We start from the raw sequence: 21,458 nt of genomic DNA on the forward strand, positions 1-21,458 counted from the left end.
GCGAGACTCCGTCTCACAAAAAAAAAAAAAAAAAAAAAAAAAAAAAAAAATGTTTTTCCAGGCCAGGCGCACTGGCTAACAACTGTAATCCCAGGACTTGGGAGGCAGACCCAGGAGGATCACCTGAGCCCAGGATTTCAAGACCAACCTGGGAAACATGGGAAAACCCTGTCTCCCCCACCAAAAAAAAAAAAAAAAAAAAAATGAGCTGGGCATGGTGGCACGCACCTGTAGTCCCAGCTACTCAAAGACACTGAGATGAGAAGATTGATTGAGGCTGGGAGGTCGAGGCTTCAATGAACCATGATTGTGCCACTGCAATCCAGCTTAGGCAACAAAGTGAGAGATTGTCTCAAAAATGAAAAACAAAAAAAACAAAAAAAAACAAAAACAAAGTCTAGTTCTTTAAATGTTATATCAATATAATATACAGAGTTTTGTTAAGAGCTTATCCAATTCCAAATATATTACAAAGACTAATGCCTGACTAACCTGCTTTGGCACCTAAAGTATTTTTAATTCATAAATTGAATTGAACTGAATTCAATTTACGGTGTGTTGCATTATCACAATGGTAGGTTTTTGTGCTAGGTAGATTTTTTTTTTTTTTTTTTTGAGACAGTGTCTCACTCTGTTACCCAGGCTGGAGTGCAATGGTGCAATCATAGCTCACTGTAGCCTTGACCTCCTGCTCAAGGGATCCTCCTGCCTCAGCTTCCTCAGTGTCTGGGACTATGGACTTGTACCGCCACGCCTGGCTAGTTTTAAAATTTTTTTTGTAAATATGGGGTCTTATGATGTTGCCCAGGCTGTTCTTGAACTCCCAGCCTCAAGTGATCCTCCCACCTCAACCTCCCAAACAGTTGGGATTACAGGTGTGAGCCAATGTGGCTGTCCTTTTTTTTCTTTTCCCCATCTTGTGATTTTATGCTTCGTTTTTCTTCCCTCAGTCACATTAATGTACATCTTACTGCCTTGGATGTCATCTCATTAATGAGATATTTATACTTTATAAAGATCACAGTGACTATTCTGTTAATCTTACGTTTTCAAAAGTGTGAAAATTTTAAGAATAATATTAAATTCTTGAGACATTATGTACTTTCTATTTTTAAGATCAGGAAAACATTCAATATAACCAGTACTTGATACCATTAGTATTTGATTCCTACATTATCAGGAGAATAACTCTATATAAGTCTGATTATAACATAAAGTTCAACAAGATCCTAAAATGGTCACATTGGCTTATGGCATCAAAGTGGATATTAGATAAGGTTGCAATCGTTGTATAAATCTCATTTCCTTTCATCTACTTTATCTAACCAAACTTAGTGATAAGTCCACAAGAGCTCAGAAACTAATGCCACACTATGCCTTCAGTTTCCTAAGATAGCTTTTTATCCTCATTAGTTTTGAAAGGAAAAATCTGGCCAGGCACAGTGGCTCACACCTGTAATCCCAGCACTTTGGGAGGCCAAGGCGGGCGGATCACTTGATGTCAGGAGTTCGAGACCAGCCTGACCAACACGGAGAAACCCTGTCTCTACTTAAAAAATACAAAATTAGCAGGGTGTGGTGGTGCATGCTTGTAATTCCAGCTACTTGGGAGGCAGGATAATTACTTGAACCTGGGAGGTGGAGGTTGCAGTGGGCCGAGATTGCACCATTGCACTCCAGCCTGGGCGACAGAGCAAGACTGTTTGAAAAAAAAAAAAAAAAAAAAGACATAAAGAGATATAGGGGTAACTTGACATAAAAGTCCACTTAAGGACTGCTGTGGCTAAGTACCATGTTGTCCTGTTCTCTTCTCACTCCAAACTACATGCTGAAGTCTTTGATCTATAGCCCAGGCAATAGAGAATGGCCTACTCTTAGAAGCAAAGCCAGAATTCTTTCCAACATGCAATAAGAGTATACAGTCTTCAAAGGCACTGCAAAGCAGCCGGGAAGGTCAGGACCTGCCGCACACCAAGACACATAGCAACAGGTGCTCTCAGCTCGGGTCTGAAAGGAATTCTTGGCTGAACAAGTGATGGAAACCAACAAAGCTCCCAAACTGAGGAGAAACCAGCACGTGGAGACACTGGCCCATCAGGCCCCAGGGCTGGTTCCCCAGTGTCCCACTGCTGCACTCAGGACCCTGGAGTTACCTAAGCTGATCCCGTGCTCGTCCCACACCACGTTTCCAAATGAAAGATGTTTCCTAGTTGAGGGCCAAAGACCTGACGACCAACGCCCAAAGCGGAGCAACCCTGCAGTTTCCTGTGCTTTCCAGCAAACCCTCATGTGTGGAATCCTTCTCAATCTCCTTTCTCCGCCAATACGACTACTGTTACTATTACAAGTACTATCATCATTTATTGAGTGCATACAATGTGCCATACATTGTCCTAAGACCTTATCGTGAATTATACAATTTAATCCTTACTATTATTGTCATTCCAATTTTTAATGAGGAAAGAGAGGCACAGAGAAGTCAATTAATTTGCCCACAGTCATACGGCTACTAAGCAGGAGGGCCAGGATTCAAACCCAACAGTCAGAATCTAGAACTAAATTCTTCACGACTACACTGTATAAAACATTTTCTTCATGAGGCACAGCAAACAAGATTACACTAGTATTCCATAAAAGTAAGACAATGTGTTTGTATGTAATACTATATGTGTGCATGTATATATATTACTTAATTACATATAACTAGTATTACATATTATATCATATATTAATAAATAATTATTAATTAATGCATATTACAAAGGATTCTACGGGCAGTCATTCCATTGAAAATAAGACAAGAGGCTGGGTGCAGTGGCTCATGCCTGTAATCCCAGCACTTTGGGAGGCTGAGGCAGGCAGATCACCTGAGGTGGAAAGTTTGAGACCAGCTTGACCAACATGGTGAAATCCCATCTCTACTGAAAATATAAAATTAGCAGGGTGTGGTGACGGGGACCTGTAATCCCAGCTACCTGGGAGGCTGAGGTGGAAGAATCACTTGAACCTGAGAGTTGGAGGTTGTGGTGAGCCGAGATTGCATCATTGCACTCCAGCCTGGGCAGCAAGAGCAAAACTCCATCTCAAAAAAAAAAAAAAAAAAAAAGAAAAGACAATGTACATATATATACACACACACACAGTATATAATACTGTCCTCTATGGTAACAATAATAGATTGGTTTTTCTGTAATAAATACTTATATTTCACTCTACAGTTTGAAAGTCCTTTCACCTTGTCATCTTACTTAGCCACACAGCAGTCTTGTAAGGGCACAGAACGGGCAATTGCCTCATATGTACTATAGATGCTGGGCCTAGGCTTATGAGCCTTTCAAGAGGATACAAATATTTGAGTCTTGAAAAAAGAGCTACAGGCACTAAACCATGAACAGAAAACTGCAAAATCAAAACTAATAAAAATCTCATTAAATGCCTTTGGACACTAAATATTTAACCGGTCTCCGTGGGACAGTGCAGCTTCTCTTCTGTCTTCAGGGATCTGTCTCCACTAACACCTAGGTCCCCTTCTTAAACAGTGTTTCATAGACCAGTGCCTGTCACTGTGGACACACGTGCTAAATTATATCCATTGTCATTATCCGCAAACACTCCCCTGTTACACCCACCCCATCTCATGACATTGTGCCTGGAAGCATTGGTACTGCAGGTTGACTATCCCTTATCCAAAATGCTTGGGACCAGACTGTTTTGGATTTCAGATCTTTTTGAATTGGACAGGAATATTTGCATTATTCTTACTGGATGAGCATCAGAAATCTGAAAATCCAAAATCCAAAATGATATAGTGAATACTTCCTTTGAGCATCATGTCAGTGCTCAAAAAGTTTCAGATTTTGGAGCATCTAGGATTTCAGATGTTTGAATTTGGGATGCTTACCTCGCATATGTAAAGGTGAGATTTCACTGTGCACCATCTCCCTTAGACAGTTTAACTGCTTTTAGCCCTATCTGGAGATAGGTATACTGAAAAGGAGGGTACTACTGTGGATGACTCCAAGGATTCAATTATTACTCACTCAGTCCTGCATTTAAAAATTTATGACCTTAAGCTAGTACATTTTCCATGCCTTTTTTCATTTTCTCTTCTACACATCAAGGGATAATAAGACTAGCTACTGAGTTACTGTGAAGTATTAATGAGATAACATAGGCCTTGCCTTTGCTTACTATAATTATGAACATATTATAAAGTGCTCAACAAATGTTAGCTCTTTGTATCATTATAAGCCTTCATATCTTTCTGATAAGATACATTCTTTGTCCAGCACTTAAAAAAGCACACCCAAGAGCTAAGCATTTTAATATACTGCTGGTGGGAGTACAAAGGGTACAGCCCCTAGGAGGGGCATATGGCAATGTCTAGTAAAACCAGATACTCTTTGACCCAACAATTCAATTCAATTCAATCTCTAGGAGTTTATCTGAAGATATGCCTCCGCACGTATGAAACAACTAGACTCAAGTTATTCATTGTGACATTATTTGCTATAGCATAATATTGGAAATTAACTGCTCACCCATGGCAGATCATGTGAGTGAATTATGGTACAATCACCCCATAGACCACCATGCAACCCTAGCAAAGAAGGAAGAAGATTTTAATAAAATGAATGATTTCCAGAATATACTACGGAACTCTGAAAAGCAAAGTGAGTATATAATATGCCACCTTTTGTATATGTAGAAACAGGAGGATAGATGAAAGAGAAAGAAAGAAAGAAAGAGAGAGAGAGAGAAAGAAAGAAAAAGAAAGAAAGAAAAAAGAAGAAAGAAACAAAGAAAGAAAGAAAGGAAGAAAGAAAGGAAGAAAGAAAGGAAGAAAGAAAGAGTCAGTCAGTCAAAATCACAGGGGTATTCTCCCTAATATATAACTCCAACAACTCAGGCTAACAGTCATCTAAAAAATGCTGAAGGAGGCTGGGCGCGGTGGCTCACGCCTGTAATCCCAACACTTTGGCAGGCTGAGGCGGACGGATCACGAGGTCAGCAGATCGAGACCATCCTGACTAACACGGTGAAAACCTGTCTCTACTAAAAATACAAAAAATTAGCCGGGCGTAGTGGCAGGCACCTGTAGTCCCAGCTACTTGGGAGGCTGAGGCAGGAGAATGACGTGAACCCAGGAGGTGGAGCTTGCAGTGAGCCAAGATCGCGCCACTGCACTCCAGCCTGGGAGACAAAGTGAGACCCCGTCTCAAAAAAGAAAACAAAATGCTAAAGGATATGACATGACAGTTCATTGAAAAGAAAATACAAATATAGGTTCAACATTGTTCCTAATAAGAGTATTACAAAACGAAAACCCAAAAGTTTGATAAAAGAGTATGTTGATGAAACTGTGGAGAAAGAGGCGCTTTCAACAGTGCTGGTGGCACTCCTAGCAGTGTCTATTGGAAAAGCCTGTGGAGGGTAATTTGTCAGACTTTTGCCAATGAAAAAAGCATGCATGCTTTCTGATAGATATAATTAGTGCTCACACATATCGTACTCTCTTCTCCTACCAGAAACACACAAAAAAACTGTACTTCTTGACCTTCTTGAAGTTTGGCAGGGCCATGTGACTAGTTCTAGCCAATAAAATATAAGTAGAAATAATGTTTGTCACTTTTGGTCCAAGGTTGTCTCTCTCCTGTGGCAATGACTATGAAGGCTGTGGGTTCCAAGCCTGGGTCTCTGAGAGACTGTGTGGAGCAGGAATCTCCTGCAAAAGGAACATCACAGGACATGTACCAAGGACTGGGATATTTTTGGTATATGTAGTGACAGATTTGAGAGTTGTTTTTTATTGTAGCAAAACGTAACCTCATGAATACAACCTTTGACCTCGTAACTCCACTTCAGGGATTTGTCCTGAAGACATATTAGGACAAAATTATATGTTTACAATATTATTTGTTTAATTTATTTTTTGAGACGGAGTTTTGCTCTTGTCGCCCAGGCTGGAGTGTGATGGTGTGAACTTGGCTCACTGCAACCTCCGCCTCCCGGGTTCAAGTGATTCTCCTGCCTCAGCCTCCTGAGTAGCTGGGATTACAGGCACCCACCACCATGCCCAGCTAATTTTTCTGTACTTTTAGTAGAGATGGGGTTTCACCATGTCTGCCAGGCTGGTCTTGAACTCCTAACCTCAGATGATCCACCCGCCTTGGCCTCCCAAAGTGCTGGGATTACAGGCGTGAGCCACTGTGGCCAGCCTATTATTTATTTATTAAAGAACTGTATGAGAAAGCAAAATATTGAGACGAATTAAATGTGTGGCAAAGAAGAAACTGGTTAAGTAAATTGTAGTATACCCATATAGGAGAATACTATGTAGCTGCAAAACATAACTGGAAAGTTCTCTATAGAAATATGGAGACCGGGTGCGGTGGCTCAGGCCTGTAATCCCAGCACTTTGGGAGGCCGAGACGGGCGGATCACGAGGTCAGGAGATCGAGAGCATCCTGGCTAACATGGTGAAACCCCGTCTCTACTAAAAAAAAGTACAAAAAACTAGCCGGGCGAGGTGGCGGGCACCTGTAGTCCCAGCTTCGCAGGAGGCTGAGGCAGGAGAATGGTGTGAACTCGGGAGGCGGAGCTTGCAGTGAGCCCAGATCATGCCACTGTACTCCAGCATGGGCGACAGATCGAGACTCCGTCTCAAAAAAAAAAAAAAGAAAAAGAAATATGGAAATATTACTAAGACATATTGTTAAGCGAAAAAAGCAAGCTGTACAATAGTGTACATCTATGAATTATCTTTTGGGTAAAAAAAGGGGAAAATACATACTTATAATGTTTAAATATGCAAAAAACATGTATCTATATAGAAAAAAGAAAATAGGTCATGGTAGGTTACCTGTTAAGCGGAATGGGAACTGGGTATTGAGTCAATGCATTTTTCCCTCGTATTTTAATTTTTTTGTTTGTTTTTCTTTTTTGAGACAGCGTCTTACTCTATAGCCCAGGCTGGAGTGCAGTGGAGGAATCACAGCTCACTGCAGCCTCGACTTCCCAGGTGGGAGGATCACCTCAGCCTCCCGAGTAGCTGGGACTATAGGTGCATGCCACCACACCTGGCGAATTTTTGTATTTCTTGTAGAGACAGGTTTTCACCATGTGGTCCAGGCTACCATATTTCAGTTGTAGAGCTACGTGAATATATATATGCAATACAGAAAATGAAAATAAATAAATAAATAACATCCTTTTCTGGCTATGTACTGCCCATAGGAAATTTGAAAACGTATTTCCAACATGCATTCCCAACTTCACGCCTGGCTGTTTTTCCTTCTGGGCACGGAGCTGCAGCCACATCTGATTCCTGGTGGGCTACGCATTTTTCATCCTTCTGTCTGTGTGCAGGATTAGGTCTCCCTCAGTGAGCCCTCCGCTTCCTGTTTGCCTCTGCATAGCTTGAAAGACCTAGACATCTGCACTGGGGCATCCTTCTGATCCACCCAGGCAGAGTTCCTAGGCTGACTTTTATGTTCACATAATTCCTTTTACATATTCCTGCCATTGCATTCATTAAATTAAGTTATAATGGCCTGTTCACACATACGCTGCTGTCTCTAGATAGAAGAACCATGTCTGGCTCACCTTTCCATCTTTCTGTCCCCATGGCCTGGGATAGGGCATGAGATAGTAGTACAGGCATTTAATAACTTTATTCATGAATTTTGTCATAAACAGATTAGTAAGCATGAAGTAATAAAGTATAATATGTCATGTTTGGAAACAGTCTTTCTGTGCCTCCTGCCACAGATCTCAGCAGCCTGAATCCTTTACGTCATCATGCCTTACAAATATTCTATATGAGTTATGATACGGAAAAAGACTGGTATGCCCTAAATCATTTGACGGTGGTATTTTTCAAATGTCCTATTTTTAATTTGATGAGTATTTGCTCGACTAATGCTACTCCAAAACAATATTTTTTAAAAAGGAGGCCAGGTGTGGTGGCTCATGCCTGTAATCCCAGCAGTTTAGGAGGTTAAGGCTGGAAGACAGCTCGAACCCAGGAGTTTGAGATCAGCCCCGGCAATATAATGAGACCTCATCTCTACAAAAAATAAAAAGTTAGCCAAGCGTGATGGCACACACCTGTGATCCCAGTTTCTCGGGAGACTGAGGTGGAGGATCACTTAAGACCAGGAGGTCAAGGCTACAGTGAGCTGAGATTGCACCACTACTCTCCAGCCTGGGTGAGATCCTGTCTCCAAAAACAGAAAAAGATAAGAAAAGAAAACAAATAAAACCCTCCATGCTTAAAGCAAAACCATAACCAGATAAAGAAAAGCAAACAGTTGTGTAGAGAATTCTAATCATTTTTCTTGAGTGATTTTGATTGTATCAAGTTCATTAGATTTTCATTAGATTACATGTAATAAAGTAATATTCAATTTAGTAAAAAATTCATGTTATTTAGACACATGATCATTGCTCTTTAAAAAATATTGTAACGGCCGGGTGCGGTGGCTCATGCCTGTAATCCCAGCACTTTGGGAGGCCGAGGCAGATGGATTATCTGAGGTCAGCAGTTCGAGACCAGCCTGACCAAAACGGTAAAACCCTCTTTCTACTAAATACAAAAAATTAGTTGGGCATAGTGACTCATGGCTGTAATCCCAGCTACTAGGGAGGCTGAGTCAGGAGAATCGCTTGAACCTGGGAGGCGGAGGTTGGAGTGAGCCAAGATTGTGCCATTGCACTCCAGCCTGGGCAACAAGAGGGAAACTCTATCTCAAAAAAAGAAAAAAGGCCGGGCGCGGTGGCTCAAGCCTGTAATCCCAGCACTTTGGGAGGCCAAGACGGGCGGATCACGAGGTCAGGAGATCGAGACCATCCTGGCTAACACAGGATGGAAACCCCGTCTCTACTAAAAATACAAAAAACTAGCCGGGTGAGGTGGCGGGCGCCTGTAGTCCCAGCTACTCCGGAGGCTGAGGCAGGAGAATGGCGTAAACCCGGAAAGCGGAGCTTGCAGTGAGCTGAGATCTGGCCACTGCACTCCAGCCCGGGCGACAGAGCAAGACTCCGTCTCAAAAAAAAAAAAAAATTATAAAAAAAATATATATATATATATATATATATATGTGTGTGTGTGTGTGTGTTTGTGTGTGTGTGTGTCTATATATAATAACATCAAGTAAAAGTAGCAGAATATGAATTTTTTATAATTTAACTTTTGAGCCCACAATAAAAACAAAAACAATAACAAAACAATATAAATAAGTATCTAAAATATATTGAATGCCTACATGCTAAACAGTTTACTAGGTACTTCAACATTATCTGATTTTATTTAAGCTCCTTTCCTTTTTTTAAACTGAGTCTTGCTCTGTCACCCAGGCTGAAGTGCAATGACACCATCTTGGCTCACTGCAACCTCCACCTCCAGGGTTCAAGTGATTCTCCTGCCTCAGCCTCCCGAGTAGTTGGGACTAAAGGTGTGCGCCACCACACCTGGCTGATTTTTGTATTTTTAGTAGAGATGGGGTTTCACCATGTTGACCAGGCTGGTCTCAAACTTCTGACTCAGGTGATCGCCCTCCTTGGCCTCCCAAAGTGCTGGGATTACAGGTGTGAACCACCATACCTGGCCTATTTAAGCTTCTTAATCATCTGGAGTGCTAAGTGGCTTTACCCCATTTTACAGATGAGGAAAGTTGGGGTACAGACAGAGTAACTTGCTCCAGATTACAGCACAGCCAGGAAGTTATGGCTATGAAGCTTGAACCTAGGACTCTCCTATATACTGTTCTATACTTTCTTCCAATATGTGTTCCAAACACAATTTTAGGAGTTCGTATTTGAGGAGGGCATATATAAAATCAACAATGGGATATAGAAGGCTAAAAAGGAAATTAAATTTGCTTCATATCTCTTAACAGGTGCATGTTTAAGAAACACTGTACTCAACAGGTTGCCTTCTGCCTTCACTTAAGCACCCATGTTGGTTAAAGCTAGGAAATACCTGAAAATCTGTATTTTCAAAATATTTCGCAACCTTAAAGCTTCTGGGCTGGCATCTCATTTTGCATTTTGTTGAAACATTGCTAGAAAAATCCTTTGGCCGCCTTCTCCGTGAAACCAAACAAAACCCACAATGTATGCTCTTTCAACTTAAAGCATCAATGGATTCAACAAAACCGTTGTATATACAGCTGTGGCAATATTTACGTATGTAAGCATCTTAGTTGAATACCAGATTCAAACAAAACCAATACAAAATGGATTTTACAGTTAATTTTAATGGGTGTGATGTATCGTTTAAGAGGGTGTGATTTCCAGGTTCATAACATTAAGTGATTTCAGCAGTTGTCTAAATCATTGTGTGCTCCAAAATGAATAGTAAGCTCAGACTATAATTTCAGACTGAAAATATCAAGGCCATTTTCTAAATTTAGGCTTGAAATACTAGAAGTGGCTTTGATATTACTATTGAATGGGCTTCAAAGACTGCTAATTAGACCATTGTCTTTAAGAACTGCCTTCTTATGCAATTTAATAGAGCTGCTTGTTGTTTAAGAGTAAGAGTTTTGTTTACATTGAAAACTTTCACTAGACTGCCAAAATAACAAAAACAAATACACAGACATTGAAACTTACACTCTTGAAAAACAAAAAGAAAAGAGGGAAAATAAATCAGTGACAAGTGGCAGATTATCGTTTGCAGCTTGCCTTTGACTTATAAACGCCTATTTCCTGCCCCAGGAAGGAGGGTGAAGGGTAGGTTATGGTGCTTGGGATGCACACTGTCTTCTGGATTATGCTAATTTGTTGTTAAGTGCTTAAGGCTGCTCATTCAGCACAGATTTGATTAGTTTTTGGCTATCAAGTTCAAAGATTTATGAGAAGTTTCTCTCTGGATAGCTGCGGTTGGATTCACTTTGGTTCTCCTTATTCAAAAACGTTCCTATCCTTGATGAGTGGTGACAAATGGCTTGCTCAGGAACACTTGCTAGTATAAACTCCTTTGTAATAAAACACAATTAATATTGATGAAATCAGTCTTCAATTAGCACTTGTTTGTTGTATCAGCCTGAAAACCTTTCCTCTCCTCCCCACCTTCTGGGACTCAAAGAACAGACTGGGGGACAATCTTGTCTGAATCGAACACTCCAAACTGGGGCTGTGACTGGCCCCTGGCAGATGCCACAGGTCCCAGAAAGGCGATCAGAGAGCCGTACCCAACAGGAGGAGTTGCTTCCCTCTAAGAACTCTCAAAGGGGAGAAGCAAGGATTTACGCTGGCTCTGTTTGTGGCTTTGCCTAAAATGAAACTCTCAGCAGTGTGCTACACCATGATTGTAGTGGAAGTGATCATTACACACTGGAAAGAGGAAAGAGGGAAGGAGAGCGCCTACTGCCTTCCATACGGTGTGTTAAGGCTTTCTCTCTAGCATCTAGTTTAGGCTCTGCAACTGCCCCAGGAGAAGTTTTTATTTTATTGGCGAGGACACTGAAGCAAATAGCGGTTCCTTGTCAGACCCTTCCAGCCACTGATTGGCTTTCTGTTGCCTAAGGTCCCCCTTAAACTTTCTTCTACACTGCTCAGAAATAGGAAAGGGCAGTTGGAACAGAGGAGGAGGGAGAGGGAAACAAAGAGAGGAAAACAGAAACTTAAAAAAAAAAAAAAAAGGAAAAAGATAAATGTGAGAGAGCTCTGAGATGAGGCCAATGGTTGGTCACGTGAGGTCAACTTTATCTGAGGTGAGGGTAATCCCGCGACGACAAATGGCTAACCCTTGGAAAATTCTTTCCACACATCTTCCAGTTTCTGGGTCTCATGGCTCCATTTCTGCCATTTCAGGAGGGTCCTGGTCTTAGGAAGCTATTTGGGAAACTCTCAATGCTCCCAGAGACGTTACTGCTTTTTTTTTTTGGAAATAGGATCTTGCTCTGTTACCCAGGCTGGAGTGCAGTTGCACAAACCGCAACCTCCACCTCCTGGATTCAAGCGATTCTCCTGCCTCATCCTCCTGAGTAGCTGGGACTACAGGCACCTGCCATCATGCTTGGCTAATTTTTTGTATTTTTAGTAGATACGGGGTTTCACCATGCTGGCCATGCTGATCTTGAACTCCTGACCTCAAGTGATCCTCCTGCCTCAGCCTCCCAAAGTGCTGGGGATTACAGGTGTTAGTCACCGTGCCTGGTTGATACATTTCTATTTCATAGGAAGATTTTGGCTGGATGCAGAGGCTAAGGCAGGAGGATCTCCTGAGGCCAGGAGTTCGACACTACCCTGGGCAACATAGAGAGACCCTGTCTCTAAAAAAAAAATTTGAAAAGAAAAAAAAAAATATATATAACTTTTAGCCCAAAGTATAATGACAAGTGTCTGCAAGATATATCTGAGAACAGAACATTTGTTTGTTTAGTGTGGTGCTCCAGCCTTCACGTTACTTTTACAAACAGGATGTCTGGGTTTCTTTGCAGAAACAAGTTTCTTGAGTTGTGTTCTCAGTTTCTATAATATTCCATTTAGTATTCCTGACACACTGCCGCCTACTGCGCTGGTGGAAGGAAGGAACTCCTTCTGAGAGACAGCTTTACCCTATCTCTGTCAGTTATGTGACTAACGTTTTCATTTCCAGTAGTAAAAATGTTGAAACTGGCCGGGCGTGGTGGCTCACTCCTGTAATCCCAGAACTTTGGGAGGCTGAGGTGGGTGGATCTCGAGGTTAGGAGCTCGAGACCATCCTGACCAACATGGTGAAACCCCATCTCTATTAAAATACAAAAATTAGCTGGGTGTGGTGGCACATGCCTGGAATCTCAGCTACTCGGAGGACTAAGGCAGGATAATTGCTTGTAGCAGGGAGTCGGAAGTTGCAGTGAGCTGGGATCACGCCACTGCACTCCAGCCTGGTGACAGAGCCAGACTCTATCTCAAAAAAAAAAAAAATGTTGGCCAGGCACAGTGCCTTATGCCTGGAATCCCAGCACTTTGGGAGGCCGAGGTGGGCAGATCATGAGGTCAGGAGATTGAGACCATCCTGGCCAACATGGTGAAACCGTGTCTGTACTAAAAATACAAAAATTAGCTGGGCATGGTGGCAGGTGCCTGTAATCCCAGCTACTCAGGAGGCTGAGGCAGGAGAATCGCTTGAACCCAGGAGGTGGAGGTTGCAATGAGCCAACATCGTGCCACTGCACTCCAGCCTGGGCAACACAGCAAGACTCCGCCTAAAAAACAAAAACAAACAAACAAAAAGTTGAAACTTCATTCTCAATTTACCACTGGAGGTAAGTCTATCAGTGTCTGTTTATTAAAGGATTTACCACAGTCTACCCTGATACAGTGAGCACATGGCTTTGCTCCAAAAATAGAAAGACTCGGCTGGGCAAGGTGGCTCATGACTGTAATTCCAGCACTTTGGGAGGCCGAGGGGGGCAGATCACTTGAGGCCAGGAGTTTGAGACCAGGCTGGCCAACAAGGCAAACCCCCAACTCCACTAAAAATACAAAAATTAGGCCGGGTGCAGTGGCTCACGCCTGTAATCCCAGCAATTTGGGAGGCCAAGGTGGGTGGATCTCTTGAGATCAGGAGCTCGAGACCAGCCTGGCCATCATGGTGAAATCCCGTCTCTACTATAAACACAAAATAGCCGGCCGTGGTGGCATGCACCTGTAATTCCAGCTACTCGGGAGGCTGAGGCAGGAGAATCACTTGAACCCAGGAGGTGGAGGTTATAGTGAGCCAAGATCATGCCACTGCATTCCAGCCTAGGAGACAGAGCAAGACTATCTCAATAAATAAATAAATAAATAAATAAATAAATAAATAAATAAAAGCAAAAATTAGCCAGGCATGGTAGAGTGTGCCTATAGTCCCAGCTACTCAGGGGGTTGAGGCATGAGAATTGCTTGAACCCGGGAGGCGGAGGTTGCTATCAGCCGAGATTGCAACACTGCACTCCAGCCTGGGCAACAGAGCAAGACTCTGTATCAAAAAAAAAAGGAAGACAGACAGACACAATGACAAGGACAGAGTTCACCTACAGAGGGAACGACATCAATACATTAGGAATATTTTTAATACATTAAATCCATTTGGGGTGTTTTTGGACACATTGTTTGTCATACTATGAACCACAGAATTTTTCCTTAAAATTTTTTTATTTTAGAGACAGGGTCTTGCTCTGTTGATGAGGCTGGAGTGTAGTGGTGCAATCATAGCTCACTGCAGCCTCAAACTCCTGAGCTCAACTGATCCTGCCACTTCAGACTCCCAAGTAGCTAGGACTACAGGTATATGCCAGTTAACTATTACAAAATATTTTTTGTAGAGATGAGGGGGACTCTTGCTCTGTGGCCCAGAGCTTGGGAATACCTGGCCTCAAGCTATTTTCCTGCCTCAACCTCCCAGAGTGCTGGGATTAGAGGTGTGAACCATCGCACCCCGCCCTCATTTATTTGATTTCTTCAGAGAGGCTCATCTGTTCCTATATTTAGAGACACGGAACTTTTCCCCAGAAGACAACCTTGTTTTCGTACGGGCTTTCAAAAGAATGTGATGTCCCTTTGGCATTTTGGATTCTCACCTACAAGGTATAAACACATCGCCTTGGAGACAAGTCTCAACACAGAACACACGCTGGTTATCAGTGGCAAAGACTTGCATCAGCCTACCACCACGGCTGGCTGATCTTGCCCCTCCAGGCCTGTGACTGCGGGAACACTCCCACTCCCTGTGTGCAAATACACCACTTCAGTTGGACCAAGAGTTTCCGGCTCGGGTGGCCCCTCCTTCCCTGGAAAGAAATAGCTGCCTATAGAATATCAGAGCCATTCTGACTCAGGGGTGACTCAGCTCTTCCATGACCTGTGTTCCCACTTCTCCTTGATAAGGCCAATGTTTTGGTCCTACTTGTGAAAATACGTAGCCCTACATCTATCTCCCTGCTCCAGTGTCAGGAGAAAAGACCCTATTCAGAGCAATATTTAGAAGATTCTTGAGGAATTCTTGTTGTGATGGTTTTTCCTTCTCTGCCATTGGTGCGACTGTCTCCCCCTTCCCTCAAATTGCTGTCTGGATGTTTCTCTCTTACCCGAATTTTCTTGGAGTTGGGGATTATCAGTCTAAAATCGGAGGTGAGAATGCATCAGTGTTATCGATAAAACTTTGCAATTATTTCTTTCAAACTGAACTTTTTCCCTGTTCACATATTTTTCCTCATCGCAACATAATCAAAGCTTTGATGACTGTTTCTGTTTAAATTCAAAGGACATTCCACCTTTAACCTTAGCATTCATGAGCTACAAAATGGGTTTTTCTTTCCGCTGATTTAAAAAGCTGATATGAAGCTGCACAGTGCAGAAGAGGGCACCCCTGCTCCAGAAAAGAAGACACAGAACTGCCTGCCATAGACTCTTGGTAGGGAGTGGCAAATGGAATCTTGGTTTGTTTTTCTCTTAGGACTTTGACAATTATTCTTCCTTGAAAAGAATAAGAGAATCTACCTAAAATATTAATACTATTTTCAGAGCTCTAGGATAATACAGAGCAGAGTCTTTTTAAAAAAAAAAAAAAAAAAAAAGGAAAGAGGTTTCACTTCTGACAGTGGATTTCTTCCACTGATGTGCGTACTCTTTGATAGGAAAAGCTGTACGAAACTGCCTTGAATTCATTCCACAGATGGAAAGTTGCAAGTATGGTAATTAGCTAAGCAGTGGCAAGGCCGACCATCTGAGGTTTGATTTCTCATCAAGAGATAGTGTCCGACACACGTGCCACTGAGCATGCTTGTAGGAGTTCCACGTTTCAGATGCACTGAGAATGCATGCATGGAACACACATCCCCCCACCCCAACAACCGCACTCCCAGGTTGCCCCTGCACACATATATTCTAACACGTTTACAACACAGCATGCTCCCGAGCCTCAGACAATAAGCTGCCCAAAAGATGCTCAAGCAACAGTGGCAGTGGGCCTGACCTCTGGTATCCGCGGCCACTCCAGAGAACGTCCTGTGAGCCCCAGGGACTCAGAGGAGGCCGAGTGATGAGGAAGGTGGCCAGAGGCTGCCAGACAAGCCCCAAGCAGTCATTCTGCTTCCTGCCTTCATTTTCCCTCAAACTCTCATCTTTCTGGAGAGAACAGAACCCTGTTCTGGGGGTGCAGACAAGCCATGACACCCACTAGTAACCTCTAGCAAAACAACGGTTTTAAAATTACTTAGTGCTCTCTTGACTTTCTGATTGTTAAAATGAAAACTGTATTTTGTCGCTATATCCTTTTGTTGTAAGTGGAATACTGCACTCAAACCAAGCAGGCAATGTAAAACTGTGACTTCAAAGCCATTCCTTGATAAAACATCAAAACGGCCCAGAGTGAACAGCTGTTATCTGTAATTCAACAGATAATTAACTGAAACTCAGTGCTGAAATTGCTACTGGGAGTTTCTGCAGCCAAGGTCATTCTCATGGTGCTGCATTTTGTTTCTGTGTCTCTTATTTCTTGTAAGGCAGGCAGGAGCTTGGACTGTCCTTCAGTAAAATTCCATTTTGATGGGTGAAGGGAACTTGAATTTCTGCGTGGCCTACCAGAGGCCTGCAACTTGCACTTTCTCCCTGAGGTGAGGTTTTTTCTCTCCACCCTGAGACACCGCAGCCTGCACCTTTTGCTCAGTTTGGAGTAGCAACATACTTTCCGCCACAAATGCCGGAAATACTGCCTTTTCAACTTGGTTTTGTAAAATGTGATGGTACTAAATCCACCAAAGGGATAGGGCACCCTCACTTTGGATTTGCCAGTCCCATGGGTACATAACTGACCTACTCTCCCACCTCCCAACCTTGAAACTCCAGCCCCCTGAATGGCCTCACCACTCCAACCCCCAGTGCAATTTCCCACTTCCCACCTCCATGCATTGCCCATTCACGAAGCCAGCCACATCTCCCTTTAAATTGAAAATTCACCCGAAAACCCACCACCTCTTCCATGCAGCCTCCCCTGATTAAGTGAGGAGGAAGAAACCTCCAAAGCATGACCGACAAACTCCCAATAAACGAGAACACACGCCCCCCCAAAACAAACACAGAAACTCACAGAAGAAGAAAATGACACAGTCTCTACTTTTGATTTGTGAAACTCCTATGAGGCTAAGGAGATCAATTTTACACCAATAACCAATTAATCATTTCAGAAAATGAGGTCATTTTTAATATTCTTGGGGTTACTCAGCAAAACACTTTGCTTTGACATCTCTTTTGTACTTTCCTCAAATCCTTCCTTTTCTTCTCGGCTTTTTGAATGCATGACTGAAGGGAACTGCCGCTCACCGACATGGACAACAGTAAGGAACTTGGTCTTCACCATGCCTGGTGGTGGGGGGCCACGCTGCCCAGGAGGAACCCGCAGTGAGACTGGCAAATGCCTTAACCATCTCATTTTCTCATCAGGGAGAAGCCTGAATGACTCTTCACGCCCACATACTTCCTGGGAAAACACGTCTGCTCTGTTGGGATAAAGGACGCTCTAGACCAGGCTCTGCTGAAAGATCCAGGGCAAAGGTTCCTGACAAGACCGTGTCCAGCCTCAAATAAGGCCACAGAAGAGCCCAGGCTCTCTGAGGAGCACCCGCTCCGAGGCAGTCACATCAGGAGACAGAAACAGACATGTTGGTGCTGCCCTCTCAGGTCACTGCAAACGCCACTTGAGGAGGGCTGAGAGCTTTGCAGCATAAAATGACCAGAACAAGGAGAAACACAGATGCAATGGCAATAGCTGGCAATTCGCACATGGCGTCAAACACCACTGCCACAGAAGCTTTTTAGCTACAAGCCGCGCTATGCAACCTTTAAGCAAAACATTATTGATTTTGTGGTTGTAAAAACATACCTTCAACTGCAGAACTCAGTTTTATGACACCTTGAACAAAAACAAAAAGTGGCAGTTATACAATGGACCCAAATCGCCTTTTCCAGGCTTCTCATAACACACGCATGCTTCAGACCTGGATTTTTCTTTTTCTTTTTTTTGCTGGTATTGCAAGAATGTAACTAAACAAATATTAACTTCAAAAATAAAATAACGTTTAGTCTTAACCAGGTCTCATGGATGTCTTCTTTTCCCCTACTAAAACCATTTGGGGAAATTTTTAACTACAAATGGGATCAAACATGTTTTTGGATGGGACAAAGGCCAAGTCTGTCTAAGTGACTTATTTCTGTGTATAAATTATACCAGATTATGGATCAATAAAAGTTCACACAATAGGACGCCAGCAACAAGCACTTCCTCTATGGTACTGTAGATAGAGATCATTTGATGCATGTTAGGACAGAGTTTCTGTTGAAACATGTAACAGATGGTTAAAAATCATGGTGTGGGCCAGGCGCGGTGGCTCAAGCCTGTAATCCCAGCACTTTGGGAGGCCGAGACGGGCGGATCACGAGGTCAGGAGATCGAGACCATCCTGGCTAACACGGTGAAACCCCGTCTCTACTAAAAAAATACAAAAAACTAGCCGGGCGAGGTGGCGGGCGCCTGTAGTCCCAGCTACTCGGGAGGCTGAGGCAGGAGAATGGCGGGAACCCTGGAGGTGGAGTTTGCAGTGAGTCGAGATCACACCACTGCACTCCAGCCTGGGCGACAGAGTGAGACTCTGTCTCAAACAAAACAAAACAAAAACAGAAAAACCATGGTGTGATCTGGTAACTTTCTTCTCTGAGGTGGTTGGGCCAGAGCCCTTTTCTTGGTCTGAAGGGTTTAGCTTTCAGCTCCCGCAAGCGAGAGACTGAACGGGTTATCTGAGCAACTCAAGTTGTTCATGAAGCAAGTCAGTACCCCTGAATGATATTTATGCACCTTTTCAGTGAATTTTTTTTTTTTTTTTTTAAGACGGAGCCTCACTCTTTTGCCCAGGCTGGAGTGCAGTGGCGTGATCTCAGCTCACTGCAAGCTCCGCCTCCTGGGTTCACGCCATTCCCCTGCCTCAGCCTCCCGAGTAGCTGGGGCTACAGGCGCCCACCACTACACCCGGCTAAGTTTTTGTACTTTTAGTAGAGACGGGGTTTCACTGTGTTAGCCAGGATGGTCTCGATCTCATGACCTTGTGATCTACTCGCCTCGGCCTCCCAAGGTGCTGGGACTACAGGCGTGAGCCACTGCGTCTGGCCTTTTGGTGAATTTAAAGGTGAAAATACCAAACTAAGATAAATTAGACCTTTGAAAAGCATTTTTCATAAGTCGTAGTTATAAATAAATAATATTATCTAATCTTATGCAATAGTCATGATCATTTAGGCTGATCACAAATGTCTGCAGTTTCATTTGGTTGAAGTTCTGGTTCTCTTTCAAACTGGAGGAGTTTGCAAATAACGTTCTTTTCAATACTGGTAAATCAAACTGGTATCAGCATGAACACACACTGACTTTAACAGAGTATGTTCACATTGCTCTTCCTTAGGACTTTCTGGAAAAGCTGCTTTGAAGCTTGTTTCCTATTGAATTTCATCTTTCCTGCATCACCAGTGGTGTCTAACGCTGGTCCAATGTTGAACAAGAAATTCTCTAGGGGAGGAAGTATGCATATATATGTCCTTATGTTTATTATAAATTTTGCTGATACGAAGGATATGTGGCACACGGTCTACAAGTAACAGTGAAATATACAGTATTCTTTATGGCAAATTCCATATAGAGAACTGGTTGCCATGGAATTCTTTAGTTCATCTTGGCCAAACTCTTGTATCTGCAGCCAGCAGTTCAACTATGATCAACAATCATTCATTCAGTGGCATCCCAGTTTACCCTTTTCCCAACAAAGTTACTGTTACTATATCTTTTATGTGATATAAATTATCTGTATTAAATTAAAGCCTCTTTCAGCTTCCATATTATGTCAGTACTCATACCATGGCATATTTGTCAGTGTACATAAAGTTGGGCAGAGATGTGCAGTGAGCACACCAGCATGTAGTATTTCCACCATACGGGTATGGTAGAATGTGACCTCAAGAGCATGGATAGAAACATGACTAGGAAATGATGAGTTTTAAATATTTATAACTTTCGTTTTTGATATAATTTATCTAACTGTAAGTTATACATTTTAATTTGTAGTCATGGGCTTCCAAAATGTCTGAAACTGTAACATCTGGCTCTTGCAAGCTGGTATGAACCCGCCTCAGGGCACCACTGCCATACCTGATGCTTCTTTCTGCTCAGGCCCAGGGAAGACCTTGAACTTCAGGATCCTCCCTGAGATCTTCATAAAGGGGGTTATAATTTAACTGAACAAGACAAATGGAAGTAAACTTAGGATTTACTATTATTTTGCCAGTTATTTCAAAACCTGTAAAGCCTTTCATTGCAAAAACAAACTATGCATACATCATCTTAGAAATAACAGTCATTGACAATCAACTAGTATCATCACAGTATCAATGGATTTGACTGGATTTGACATTCTTTTGGTCAGGCAACTAAACCAAGATGCAAAGTCAGGTACAAGTAATTGACTTATTAAGCAATGATCTCATCTTTTCAGAGTAGAATTCTTATATACATCAGAATAACAAGTTTTTCAGCCATATTAATTTTTGCGCATAATCAAGGTGTCAGCAAATGTCATTCAACTGAAAAGATAACAATGTGCTCTGATCAGTATGTAGAAACAGGGTTCATGCAAGAAAACAAGAAAATTTAAACAAATTCTCAGGGAAGACATGGGTGGCAGTGAAGGACAGCTCAATAATCATTTACTGACTTGGGAAATCAAGGTAAGCTCAAATACAAACAAAAATTAGATCTCTAATTGTAAACCTTATTTTAAGAAAAACATGTGATTCATTAGCTCCAAATAGACTTTTCATATATTTTTAAACCCCAAGTCAAATTATTCTGTATAGTAGGGTAGGCCTTTATATTGGAAAGTAACTATGTTACAGTGAAAATTTAGAATGAGCTATATGTAGGTGGATACCTTATATTAACATGATACACAAAATTGCACAACGAGTGGGAAAGATCATTTATCTCAAAATGTAAACGTTTTTTAAAAATTTGAATATTTAAGAGGGGATTGATGTTGATGTTAAAAAGCTACACATAGCACTGCTGACTTCCAGGACACACAATAGACATTATCTGGTGAGAGGCTGACATTGACATGGCCTGGAATTCAGGGTAAGCCGTAACACATACATTTTTGTATGTATATATACACACACACACACACATGGATGCTACCCCCGTCCGCTTGGTTTCTTTTTCAGTCTACAGAAGTGTTTGAAAAATACAGTTGAAAACAACAACAAAACCCAACTCAACTGTTTTTCTCTCAGCTCAATATTTTCTTTTTCTTTCTTATTTTTTGAGACGGAGTCTCCCTCTGCCGCCCAGGTTGGAGTGCAGTGGTGCAATCTCAGCTCACTGCAACCTCCACCTCCCAGGTTCAAACGATTCTCCTGCGTCAGCCTCCCGACAAGCTGGGACT

The 21,458-nt window shown here is 42.4% G+C and overlaps 1 protein-coding gene across 1 annotated transcript in view; it reads right to left on the bottom strand.

The window, feature by feature from the left end:
* Positions 1-21,458, bottom strand: part of DLGAP1 (DLG associated protein 1) — a 976,217-nt gene that overhangs the window by 143,875 nt on the left and 810,884 nt on the right. The window contains exon 9 of the mRNA XM_023228478.2: positions 17,858-17,887. Coding sequence (XP_023084246.2) covers positions 17,858-17,887 — 30 coding nt within the window. The remainder of the gene's footprint in view (positions 1-17,857; positions 17,888-21,458) is intronic.

The sequence above is a fragment of the Piliocolobus tephrosceles genome, chromosome 18, assembly GCF_002776525.5.
Source record: "Piliocolobus tephrosceles isolate RC106 chromosome 18, ASM277652v3, whole genome shotgun sequence".
Lineage (NCBI taxonomy): Eukaryota > Metazoa > Chordata > Mammalia > Primates > Cercopithecidae > Piliocolobus > Piliocolobus tephrosceles.